General features: G+C 52.8%; 1 protein-coding gene across 2 annotated transcripts in view; it reads left to right on the top strand.

The window, feature by feature from the left end:
• The window catches only part of CNTFR (ciliary neurotrophic factor receptor), a 209,866-nt gene that overhangs the window by 119,235 nt on the left and 77,584 nt on the right, over positions 1–13,047 (top strand). For both annotated transcript variants that reach the window (XM_055791562.1, XM_055791561.1), the window contains exon 3: positions 2,443–2,524. In XM_055791562.1, coding sequence (XP_055647537.1) covers positions 2,443–2,524 — 82 coding nt within the window. The remainder of the gene's footprint in view (positions 1–2,442; positions 2,525–13,047) is intronic.

Genomic DNA, 13,047 nt, shown 5'->3' with positions numbered 1-13,047 from the left:
GGCCTTGAGGAGGCTGCCAGGCACATTGGCAAGAGCAGTAGCAATTATTTTAACAAGTGATAAGAGGAGGAGCAGCAGGGGAGGGAAAGTGGCTTTGCTCCTTGGCACGACTGAGATGTAGAGCATGATGGTTGGTGATGTTATTTGCACCACATGAACCAAACTGAAGGCTACAGCAAGCAGGTCTTAACACTTTTCAAAGAGCAGGCTGATTGCTGGGGGTTCAGAGGGGCTGCTGTCCTGCCTCCCATCATTGCCACTGTCCCAGAGATGGGATGGTTGTGCTACCTGGGGGTACCTGGACTGCAGTGCAGGGCAGGGGCTCTGGCCCTGGTGCAGTTCCCTGCATGCTTCAATTCCTGGTGCAACCCACCAACTTCCAGCGCTGTAGAGAGGGAATATTCAGTGGGAAGTGAATTTGGGATTGGTAGAAAGAGTCAGCTCCTGGTTTTCAGGCAGCTGTCAAGCTGCTTGGGCCCTGCGTGCCAGCACTGCTCCAGGATGTGCCATTGCACCTACCTTGGGTCCTGGCCATCACCCATGCCCCGAGCTGCCGCTCACAAGAGGCAGCTAGCACGCAGGTGGGGTGGCAACAGGGGAGCCACGCTGCAGGCACGGTGGGGACACATAGAGGAGGCAGAGCAGAGACAGAGCGGAGAGAAGGCACAGGGAAAAAGAGGAGCAGCAGAGAAGAAGCAGAGTGAATGATAACGATGTAATTAGCACTTAGTGCTCCTCGCCCAGAGCTTTCAAAGGAAGGTCACCTTCATTATATCTGCTTAACAGGCAGAGAAACTGAGGCACAGGGATGACTGCGAGAGTGATATGCTCAAGGTGACTGGGAGTGGGGGGATTGGGCTGGGCTGGGAGCAGGGTCTGGGGCTGGTATATCCACGCTATGCAGCTGCAGCACACTGGGGATGGCTCTTGCTGCCAGCCCTCCCGGCCCAAACCCAGCACTGCAAATTCAGCAGCAAGGCCATGGGTCCCTTCTCTACCCATTGCCAGATTCCCCATCGTCAGACACCCCAGCATCCCTGCCACGGAGGCATTTGAGGGCAGGCTGGTCCTGCTGCACCCCAAAATCTGCTCGTGATATCCCTCCCAGCTGCTCTTGCCTTCCCCTCCAGCCCTGCAATGGCTCATGTCCTGCTGCGAACCCGAGGCCATCTGGGCTTCTGCAACAGCCGTGTTGGGTAATGGAATATGTTTTGCTGTTTTTTTTTCTCTGGCCAGTACAGCTCCCCCTTTATTTAGGTTTAAATGGATGCCATCTGGCTAACGAGCTCATACTCATGTTCTAGATTAAAAGGCAATCCTCTGCACGTTACTGATACGGTGCTGGAGATTAGAGAGGTTTAAATGGTTTTGAAGCTGTAATTTGCTTTTCACGCACGGTGCTGTTTACCTGCTGGTGGGTGGGCTGCCATCCTCATTGCTGTCCCCAGCAGCTCCCTCCCAGCTCTGCTGTTCTCTGCCAGCCATGGCTGCAAGAAGAAGAGAGCACAGGCATCTCCAAGCCTGACAGGGCTGCACAGGACATTCTTGGGTTGTTGCTGCCATTTGTCCACTGCTGGGGGAGCTTGTTGGTACAAGGAGGATGTTCCCTGCTTGTCTCTAAAGCCCAGCATGTCTCCACACACCTGCCTTCTTAGCTGTGTGTACCCTCCTGCCCCCCACCTCCATGCACCCCAGCATCCCCTGGAGTATGACATGATTCACGGGGATAGAGCAGCCTCTGCACCTCTCCCAGCCCAGAGGGATGTTGAGAGGGTGCTGACGGCAGGTGGCTGAGGCAGCATGCTGCATCCGTCAGTCACTGTGAAGACATTGATGAAGGTTACACTGTCCTCGGCATGCCTAGAAATGCTGCTGTTGTTGCATCAGGCTGGTGGACAGCACAGCGCTCAGTACTAGCACCAGAGGGGCTGTGCTGGAGCAGCAACAGCTGCTGCCCATGCGGCGATCTGCATCTTGCACATCCTAAGCGCTGGCTGCTGCTGTGAAGTGTCTGGGTGTGCTCTCATCTCTTCAAAGAACCTCTGCAACCCACCTGCAGCCAGTGGCTGTTCCTAGGGTGATGCTGCAGCTGCCAAGGAGAGCCCAGCACCAGGGTTTGACTTTCTTAAGGGAAATGTTGAAGATGAGATGAGGAAAATACAGCATTTGTGCAAGGTGTATCATCACCTCCGGGCAGCCAGTTATGCTGGCATCTCCTATGGAAAGTGCCATAGGCTACTGAGTGATGGAGTATGCACCAGCAAAATGCCTCATGTTGCAGTGAGTTCCCCCATGGCTGAGATGAAGCCTTGCTTTGTGACCATCTCTTTGTGGTCCCATTGCACCCTTCAGCTGCCTGGGAGGGACAAGCTCTTGGCACACCATGTATGAGATCTTCTGGGGGCAAAACCTGACTGCTTCTGCCTGTGTTTGCTTCCACAGATGGCTAACCCTGTCCCGTCAGCCTGCTGCGTGGTGCTTGCCGTGGTGGTGGTGGTGTATGCCCAGAGACACAGCCAGCAGGGTGAGTCTCATCACATCTCTCCCACCTTGGGGGTCCTGAAAAATATGAATGCTGCTCCTCCAGCCTCTCCCCTGGGACAAGCCAGGTGCACTTTCCAGGCTTGCCTGATACTGGCAAGATAACATCCAAATTTCTGGGTGTTACCACTTTTCTCCTCTCCATGACACACACGTCCCCTCCTGCCCACCACAGGGTTCAGGCATCCTGCATCCCCCCAGGGCCCCCAGTGTCCTTGTCCTGCCCACACCCCTGCATGTCCCAGTGTACCCCTACAGCCAGGGCACTGCTTCCCATCCCTTCACCTCCCCTTTTTTGTTGCACACTGTCCTGTGCAACCCACCCATGAAGGGAAGCAGCAGCCTGGCAGCCCCACCCCGACACCCTACCCCATGACCATGATGGATGCCTCATCCTGCTCTCAAGTCCCTGGGGTGACTTTGTTCCCATTGCCACCACACATCTGTTCCCACCACTATCCCCTTCTTTCCAAGTTGGCAGAAGATTTAGGGCTTACCTTAGTGACAGCTTTAGAGAGACTACATTTTAGAGTCACCAGTGGCACTGGGAGCTGGAGGACCTTACATGTTCCTAGGTCTAGGCAGGAGCAGGAAGGTTAAAGGGAGGAAAGCTGGGTCTCACTGTGGAGTCACCTATGGCAGCCCTGCAAAGTGGGACAAAATGGAGGACCTCCAAAATTCACTGGCTTTCCTGGCAGTCAGCCTGACTCTAGTTGCTTTCAGTGGATTACGGAGGGGAATTTTGCTGATTAACTCCAGTAAGGACATCTGTGCATCCACAGGCTTTGTGGGATAGAGAAACCCAGCCAGAGGGCCCGGCTGAGCTGCCCTAAATCCAGCTGGGTGGGTTTACCTTGCTGGAAGCTGCCAGCTTGGAAAAAAAAGCTGGGGTTTGGCAGCATGTTTCCATCACATGGGGACAGCTGCTCGCCGGACATGGAGGGAGCTTGCTGGGTGGTGTTGCAGGAGCGTTCCCACACCTTCCCAGGGCACCTGCTCAAAGCATTTGGGTGCTGAGCTGTGTGTTGCTTGTGGTGGTGTGATGCTTTCTGCAGAGAAGCAATGCTGCTTGGTCCTACTGTGCTTGTAGGACTGCTCTCTGGGAAACCTTGAAAGACCCAGTGTCAGGGCTGCCAGAGTAGCCTTTGGATGCACTGTGCTGCTTCCCTTTGTGCTCTGGGAATGGCAGCCCAGACCTGTTGCATGGGGAGATGCACAAAATACAGACATGCCAGGTACTTCAGGCTTATCCACGCTTGAAATGTATTGTCTAGACAGAGAAACAAACACTACTCCCCACCAGTGCTGGCCAGGGCTGTGCATTTTGCTGCTGGCAGCGGTTTGCTGGCACAGAGCATGGCCCTAGGTAAGGCCCCTGGCCAGACAAGCTGCAATGACTGTCACCTTCTGCTCCATGATTCAGCAGGATTCAGGGATTTGGCAGCATAGCCTCCCCATCCCTGTGTCTCTCCTCTTTCCCTTGCCTGACTGTGTCCAGGAGGGAGATGTCTGAGGCATCTGGAGCTACTGAGACCTGAGTGCATCAATAAGCACCTGAACAAGGTGTGCAGAGTGAGGCAGGGCTCTGCCCATCTGCAAGAGCCAGAGAGGCAGTTCTGTACTGGGGAATGTAAAAAGAAGAAAGGCAGGGGGCTGGGGGAACTGGTATAAGAGCTGGAGGAAGGCCAGGAGGGCACTTCCAGGATTGTCCTCCATATGTCCCCCTGAGGCACCATGTGTCCCTCTGGGCACTTCTCTGAAACACTGAGGTGATGCTCTGTGCAGGGGCTTTGGAGCAGCAGATCTCCTGCCCACCCTGCCATGCCCAGCTTGGAGAGGCTGCCCACACGCAGGTGAAGTCAGGGAGTGTCTGCCCCGCACTGGAGACCCAAAGGATTATGCTCCATCCCCCCCACGCAGAGCGCACTCCCTGCCTCACTGCAGTCTCCCCTTGCCAGCCCATGCTCATCCCCCTGCTAGCTGGGTGCTCAGGCTTGGAAAGCACAGCAGGAATGGGGTGGGAGGATGGATTAATCCCACTGGTGGCAGGGACTGGCTGGAGTGGGGGGAATACACTGGCATAAAGTCCATTTATCATGCACTTCAGGCACGCTCGACTTTAATAGCTCATGAAGCACTTTAAGAGCTGCATTAGCACTGAATACTTGAGTGAGGAGGGTGTGACAAGCTGTTAAGTGAGCATGAGCACAGCACAGTGAGCTTGGCCACCCGCTCTCACCCACTCCTGGCTCTCACGTGCACCCTGGTGATTACTGGAGCATCCTGCGAAGTGCCACATGAATTAATAAAAGCAGCGTCAGGCTCGAGTGGAGGTGAGACTGCTCGTGCGTTAACCCCTCTGCTCTTCGCCTTTGGTCCTTCTCCTTGGAGCTGGCAGAGCAAAGGGTGCATTTTCTGGGAGGTGGGAGCCCAGGATACTCTCCAATGTTGGCAGAGGTGTGTGTGGAGGGGCTGTCACTCCCTTTGGTTGCAGAGCTCCCTTGCTTGGCATCCGTGGCAGGTTGCTGAAGTTCCACCTGCACCACCCCGCTGGGCACTGTCGCTTCCAGCTACCCGTGGAGGTGGGCACTGTGCGGTGGGAGACTGGAGCTGGCACTCAGGGCAGTCCCAGGGCTTGCTCAGAGGGTGGCACTAACGTGCTGGCTTGGGCAGTGCTGGCGTTTGAGTGTCCTGCCGCAGGGAAGAGCAGAGTGGCAGCAAAAGAGGGTGTTCATGAGGGGCTCTCCCATGGCATGGCCCCTTGTGACACCCCAGCCAGGGGGTATGTGGGTAGGGCAGAATGGCTGGCTGTGGACAAGGGATGCTACCCCTCAGGGGAAGCATCACTGATTTCTCAGGTTGTGGCTGCACCTCCAGGACAGCTGAATCCATTGAATGGGAATTGCTTCCACCCCACTTCCACCATCGGGTCTTTGGTTGCAGTGTTTTTGGGCAGCAGGGTTGGACTCTTGGTGCTGCTGGAGCTGTCAGCTCAGGGAGTTGCACGGTGCACGCACAGCTAATTCTATTCCTGCTAAACCAGTCACCCTGTGCTGCTCAGCCCCTGGCACAGGGTGGCTCTGGCAGGCTCCGGCAGCCGGCTCGGCATGGGTGGGATCTGCTGCTCGCTGCCACTGCACTGAATGCATGCCTTCCCCAGCCTGTCTGGGCAGCTGTCACGGGGTCATTTTGAACACCCACCTCAGCGCTCTTGAATTTAGTGAAAGAAAAGGTGATGCACTGGGTAAAATTGGAAGTGGAGGGGAAAAGACATAAGGCTTGCAGGGCTTAACTGCCAGAATAGGGTGGTATAAGGTGGTGTTTGGCCCTCCTGCTGGACCTGCTGAGTAGATGGTCCAGGGATGTCCTCTCAGTGCATGGGTCAGCGCTAAAAGTAAACCAGCTTCAGATGGAGCTGCCAGATGGGGAGCAGCGTGCTCCAGAAACGGGCATTGCCCTGGGCAGCCAGAAGGTTGTCGCCCTCCACACAGCTCCCAGCCAGCACAGAGAGATAGACTGGAGCTGTGGGAAGAAATGGGAGGGGGCAGGGGAGGCAGAACTGTCTGAAGATCGTCCAGGAGAGACCAGTGTCCTCCCTGTCATTGTAGGCAGCTCAGTTTTCCTTCCTGTATTTCCTTCTCCAGGCAGTGGTTGACGCCAATTTATTTCAGAGGAGCGGAAGGTGATGGGGAAAGCTCAGCAGAGCACAGAAGCAATGCTGCCTGCTGCAACACTCACACCTTTGGCTGGCCAGGGGCTCTGGCATGTGAAAGCAGTGCTGGCAGGGGTGCCTGCAGTGCAGAGACCCTCTTCCTAGCAGAAGTTGGGCACCCTCAAAGGAAAGGGAAAGGCCACAGCATGAGCCCTGGGGCTTTGCCAAAGCTCCTTACATAGGAGATGTGTACATGGTGGAGATGCCTAAATGCATGTCAGGCCATAAAGCATACATGCATGGGTGATTTCAACTCTTTCTATTCGTTGCCATTACTGCCTGTGGCTGGATTTAGCTGTTCCCAGTAGACCTACAGTAGGCTACAGCAGTCCTAGAAGGAGGGAGCTCTGCTTCCCCAGACTTGTGCCACGACCAAAGGATCTTCCCCATCCATCAGCTTTGCCAGTTATGTCCACATCTGTCCCAGATTGAGGTTTCTTTGCTTTTAAAACTGGAGTAATTCTGCTTTATTGATCCTCACCTTGCTGAATTAACTCATGTTTAAACAATAATTATGTTTTCACTGAGGAGAGGAGACAAAGAGATAAACATCTCTGGAAATGAATGCTTTTCAGATGCCACATGCTGAGGTTAATTTATTGATGGGTGCCGAAGCTGCTATCTCCTCTTTTTCTCACCAGCAACAAGCAATTAGCCCCCATCATTCCTCAGCCGAGGAAAGAGAGAGAGAGATTTTGTTCCATTACTTTCCCTTCTCTCTTGCTCTCTTAAGCTCTGGTGCTAATCTTTTGCAATCGGTTCTGCTGCAAAGCCTCCAGGGAGCTTTAGTTTGCCTGTGCCTTGTTAGAAATGCTGCCCACATTTCAGCTAAGACAAAGCCTGGTCCGGTAAACAGCCTTTAAGATGCACAGCAAAGCCATGCAAATTGGCTTTTCAAAGAGAAACAGCTGTAGATACATCCCTCTCTCCCCTCCCCACATTGCCCAGCCTTCTCCATATGGCATTTGTGACTGACGAGGATGGGACCAGCTCCTTCTGGACTCTGCTTCGTCCCACATCAGTCAGCCTATCCAACTCCCCAGGGCATCTGCCTGGCACAGTTAAGCTAGTTGCTTTTGGTTTTGGGGTGTTCTCTGGCTTTTCTGTGTAGGGGATGGTTTGTAGATTCATGCAGGATCATGTCACTTGTTTGTAGACATCTGAGGAGGTTTTGTTTGTTGTGCAAATGTTGTCCAGTTAAGGTACCTGGATCCAAGTGGGTGATGGGCTACCTGGGTCTTGAGGCTTTGTCTTGTGCTTGTGGTGCATAGGGGAGATGTGCATCCAACCTAAGACAGCTTTGAAAGAGTAGGCTCTCCAAATACATAAGGTCTCTCCTCTCCTCTCCCTCACCTCTCTCATCACGCTATTGGAGTGCCCTTCAGTCATCCATTAAGCAACATGACTAACATCTGTCATGTGTTCTTTGTTTTTCCATCCGTTCCCCAGGGCAAGATGCATGTGCAACAGAGTGTTTTGGATTTTTTGTAATTGCCTGGGTACGGGCACTCGCTAGGGAAGGCAAGGTCAAAGGAACTGCCTGTGTGTGTGCTGAGTGGCGACTTGGGAGGCTGGAGATAGTCCATGCTTCCTGCAGAGCCTCATTCCATGCTCAGGCTGGGGCCAGTGCAGGAAAAAGCTCTGTCTCCTCATTACATAGCACCTTCCCACCTCCTGTGACACCTCTTGGCATCTCGAGCCAAGTTTTGCTCTCATCACAGCACGCTGGCACTTTGTCGCTGGGTGGCTCCTGCCAAGGCCTTGTCGGTGGTGTCCTCCCCAGGACACAGCCCTGCCTTCTGCGAGTCTGACCTACATTCCTCCACTGGAGATGAATGAACTTGTGTTTGGCTGCGTAAAACACATGCTCTCACTGAGGGAAGGCTAGTGTATTGACTGCTCCAGAGCTCTGTGTGCAATGGACTCACCCTTTCCGTTACATACAGCAGCCTTTGTGTCACTGGCAACCTTTGCCAGCAGCAGTTTTATGTTGCCTTCAAGATAATTGATAAGTTGAGTGATTAGCAATTGGCCAAGAACAGATCCCTGCTGGGCCACACCAGGAACACCCTCCTGCAATGATGATTCCCCATTAACAATTAATTCCCCATAAGCAATTATATTTTTTAGTCCTTCCTGTGATGACTCTGGATGCTCTTATTATCCAGCTGGCTGAAATACCAGCCTTGCTCCAAACTGCAGTCCTGTTCAGCGTGTGAGCTGGTCTCAGAGCATTTTCAGGAACACCCTCCAGTTAGAGGTAGCGTCTACCTGCCCCACCATCCCTCATTCTTTGCAAGCCTTCTCAAAGTCAAAATGCTCTTCAGATTTGCTTCATGGAGGGCTTGGAGAGCCAGAACTGAGGCACGGAGGTGGATCCATGAAAGGACATGTCTTGGCATTGGAAAGATGTTATCAGGGTTTGCTTGGGGCAGTCAAAGTTGCGGGGCTTAGCTCAGCTTGTTCTCAGACCGAATGAGCTTGATTCATGGTGGTGTTCACATAATCCACTGAAGGAACTGGCTGTTCCTGGAAAACCTTGGTCTTAGGGCATGTCATGAGTAGATGATCCTGCCTTGGAGCTGCAAGAGGGAAAAGGCATAAGCACCAGGGCCATAGGAGAAGGCATTTCCAAAGGTGTGGGCACCCCAGGATGCCAGCACCCCTAGAAGAGCAGCACTGCCAGCACCTCTGGGACCCCCCCAGCAGTCATCTCACTTCTGTAGACAGCTCATGTATCTGTCGGGTGAGTCAGCCTGACTCACCAGGGACACATTACCCCTCATATGAAGGCTCCAGTGCCAGCAGCTTATGTGCAGCAATTAGGATTTGAGCTTCTCTGTGAGACGGAGCCTGCTTAAATCATTCTGAAGGCTGCTGTTCAAGGGCAGGCATCCACTTTTTGCCTCCTTTGCCTTGCTAATTGCTACTCAAGGCTAAGCTAGCCCAAGCTTGTGGCTGTCCATTGGGAACCAGCATCATCCCAGTGGGATTGGCTGCAGCTGCTGGGGGCCAATCTGCTGGCCCAGCCAGTGCTGGCCAAAGGTACAACCTGGCAGCAGTTCAAGTTGTCCTCCGATGCCTTTGCAAGGAAGGTCCATCACCTCCCTGGGCATTTATTACCGTGGTAGTTTCCTCGTTGCCTCCCCATCTTTCCTGCCAGCCCACAGCTGTAGGGAAACAGCAGAGACAGCAACTCACCCCACCTGCAGTGACACCCCAGCTGCAACACATTAATCTGCTACATGCTGTTACCGTGTGTAAGAGCACATTAGGGTCTGGGGTCTCTCTTTCTGCTCTGATCTTTTCCTGCTGCTTCCCTGCCCTACGTGGTGAAGGTGAGTCTGTCTGATAAGACAAACCCCAGACTCAAACGGGCACAAACTTCTGCATGCCCCACACCCTGCCCCTTTTCCTTCCCCTACCCCTCTGTCTGCCCCAGAGCACCTGCATTGTTTTCTTACCCCCAACACAATATACATCTCCTGAAAAAAAATAGCCCCAGGTCCTGGAACAACTTCTTCTATTACTGGACATCCCTCTGAGCTCAAGTAGATTTCCTGCCCAGACACAGAGTGAATTATGGCCAAGCTCTCAGAGGGTGACCTTGTGGTCAGCTGGAGCACAGGCTTACTAATAAATGTGGTCAGCCCCTGCCACAAACAGCCTATTTTTAGAGCCTGTGTTTCCTTGCCCGCTGCCTCGTCACCCCCCAGGTCCCAGAGCTGAGCATCCCCCAGGGGTGCAGGATAGCCCTGCAGGGAGCATGTCACAGGCTCATTCCTCCCACCTGGGAGGTGGGAAATCAAGAGGGCTGATTTCCACAGTGTCTGTTAATTTTGCATCACAGAAAGTTGCTGCTCTGTGGAGCAGGGTGGCCTGCCTTGCTGGGGCATGCTGTGGGAGCACGACTCATGCCTTCCAGACAGGGAGTGGAGAGCTCACAGCTCTCACCTAGGGTTTGTGGTTGGAAAATAGCCACAGGTCAGCATGAGATTGATGTCCCATTGTGCAAAGTGCTGTCAGATGCATGAGGAGAGATGCTCTTAAAGTGCAGGTCAGAGAGAAGGACAGGAAGAAAAATAGAGGGACTGGCACTTAGGTGTGAGGGAGCACAGCTCGGTGGCTTCAAGGCTTTGAAGACCTGTTCTTTGCAAGTTACCAAAGTTCGGAGACATGCAACAGACATTGCAAAAAAGCTACCTGCTTTTGCTATATAAGTCTGTCTGGAGGAACTTGCACTGAATTTACCCTTTCTGGGAATGAAACAAGTTATTTTAAATGGAGTTGATGGGGATGAGGTTCTGGAGTAAAGTGGGACCCACGTGTCCCCAGGCCCACATGAGCCATCCAAAAGCTGGGAAGAAAATCTAGCTGGCAATGTCTGTGATGCGAACAAAATATGAACCCTTCCATCAGCTGCAGGTCATGTTTATTGAAGCAGATCACAGAGCTGTAAAAGAATTTAAAAAAAAAAAAAAAGGAAAAGAAAACATCACTGAAGAGTAAGAGTGTGGATCGGGCAGGTTTTGGACAAGCCTGTGATCTCACAAAGCTGGTGAAAATAGTTCACATCTGTGGCAAGAAGAAGAAACCACTGGGAGAATCTCAGTCTTCCAGGATTCATTAGTTCTGCCAGTGGCAAGGAAAGCCATGTCTCAGTAGTCTTTTAGGCTTCATTAAACACATGGACAGACACTGAAGGAGGAGGTATGGGGTTTGTATTCCACCCAAACACCTAGAGGAGCTTTGGATGGAAAGTGTGAAGCCCTGGCTTTTGCTGCTGGTGTGGGCAAAGCTGTCCCAGCCCATGGGAGGGAGTCAGGACCTGCCGGCATGGGTGTGGAGAGAGCACAATGTGGGACAGGGAGCAGCACTCAGCTCATGGAGCATCTGTGTAAGCCACCTGGGTGCTTGTCAGCAAATCCTTGCTGAAACCCACTGCTGGACAACTCCTGTTCATTGGGGGTTGGCTGAGAGGAAGGGTTTGTAAAAAAGTAATTTCCTTCTTGGGATGGCATCATCCTGCTGTGTGGAGCAGAAGCAATGCTTCCTCTGCTGACAGTTGCTTGTAAATCAAGGCATTGCCATAGCAACTGGGACCCCCAAATGCTGATGGAAGCCAAAATCTCATTTGCACAGGTTTTCAGACCCAGTGAGCTGAGGCATAGCCCAGCACATGGGAGCAGCTGTGGGTTCTGCTCTTCACATGGGTTCTGGCTGCTGAAGAAGGGCTGTATCCTGTCCTAGCACTGAGTTCCTTTTGCTGAGCGAGGAAGCAGTCCTTGCCCATGGGTTACACTTGTTTGTTTTCTTAAGCCTGTGTTTGCATTCTCAAAGTCTTCCAGGAATGGAAGTTCTCATAAAACAGTGACAGTTGGAGTGGAAACCTTCAGTGCTTCAGCGGTTTGGCTTCAGTTAGCCTCCAACAGCTCAGAAAGGTCTCAACTTGGAAGTCACACATGGCCATCCCAGGGAGAGAGCCATCTCAATTTCCAAAGCAGCCTGGTTCTCCACCAGCCTGTTCAGACACATGTCCAACTGAACTTGGACTGGTGGTGCCACTCATTATTTATCTGCTTTGAAGGGTTCCCAGTGTCTGAAGTCCTGGATTATACGCTGCCCTGGGACTGCAAAGCCAGTCTCCAGTCAGGCTGAAAGAGCAGAGTGCTGCAGCTCCGGGCACTGCTTGCAGGAGCCCATAACCTTAGCAGAGGGTGCTACAAATCATCCCCGGGGTGTGTCAGAAGAGCTGTGTGTGGCAGACCTCGGGGACCAAAAGGGCAGGCAGGGCTGGGGCTGAGATGCTCAGGTCCTGTGCGTCCATCAGTAGCGTTGGGCACAGAGTGACCCACTCGCTGCTGTCTTCAGGCCACCTGTGACATGTCTGTGAACAAGCAAAACCCTGGATAATGGGAGCACAGTCACAGCAAGACACTGAGTGCAGACATCATCATCTCTGTTTCCTGGGGAGAGGATTTTGCTAGGGCAAGAACAGAGCAAAGAAAGACTGAAGCATGCTCAGGAGAGCAGATGCTGGGACACAATATACACAAACCCTTATCAAAGTCTTTGGGCGGTTTAATTTCTATGGGCAGACACTGTGATTCTGTGCAAAGGGGAGTACATAATACCCAGATTCCTATTCTGGGTGGGAGATGCTGGAGTGCAAAATAATGAACAGAAGAACAACTTGCAAGATGTGCAATCTGTCCTGTGGATGAAAAGAGCATCTTTGAGAATAAGCTGTCTTGGGCAGCACTAAATGGAGTGGATCCATGCAAAGAAGCCAATATGATTGTGGTGCATTAGAAGAAAAAGGGAGAAGAAAGATTGAGGGGGGGCTGTGGCAAGCTTGTTGCAGAAGGGAAAAGCAATGCGTGTCACCTTGTAATGCATGCTCCAGGAAGGCCAGTCAGGTGGAGAAGTGAAGTGAAACTGCAAAGCAGTTGATGGTGATGGAGGCGGGCGGGGGGCGCGGGGGTACAACAGTATTAGTCCAGCATATGGACCATTGATCTCATTGCTGGGAAAGATTGTGTTTAGGTTTAGCTGCCACCAGGTGCTAATTGAAGCTGAGGGGTCTGGAGCCTCATTGCACTGCCTTCTTTTGCTTACAGCTGTACTGGGGAGGCTGGTGGTGGTGGGGTGGTGGTGGTGGTGGAATTCGTGTACTTGATTCACAGTGTGGGGATAGAACTGCCTTCCTCTCCACTCGGGAGACAAGGGGAAGTAGCTAAAACCTTCTCCTTGCACAGCCTGCACCTGTGTGCAAGGTGAGTCCCTGGCCTGAC

The sequence above is a fragment of the Falco peregrinus genome, chromosome Z (genome assembly GCF_023634155.1).
Source record: "Falco peregrinus isolate bFalPer1 chromosome Z, bFalPer1.pri, whole genome shotgun sequence".
Classification (NCBI taxonomy): Eukaryota; Metazoa; Chordata; class Aves; order Falconiformes; family Falconidae; genus Falco; species Falco peregrinus.
The sequence above is the reverse complement of the archived record's forward strand: the minus strand, read 5'-3'. Positions and strand labels throughout refer to the sequence as shown.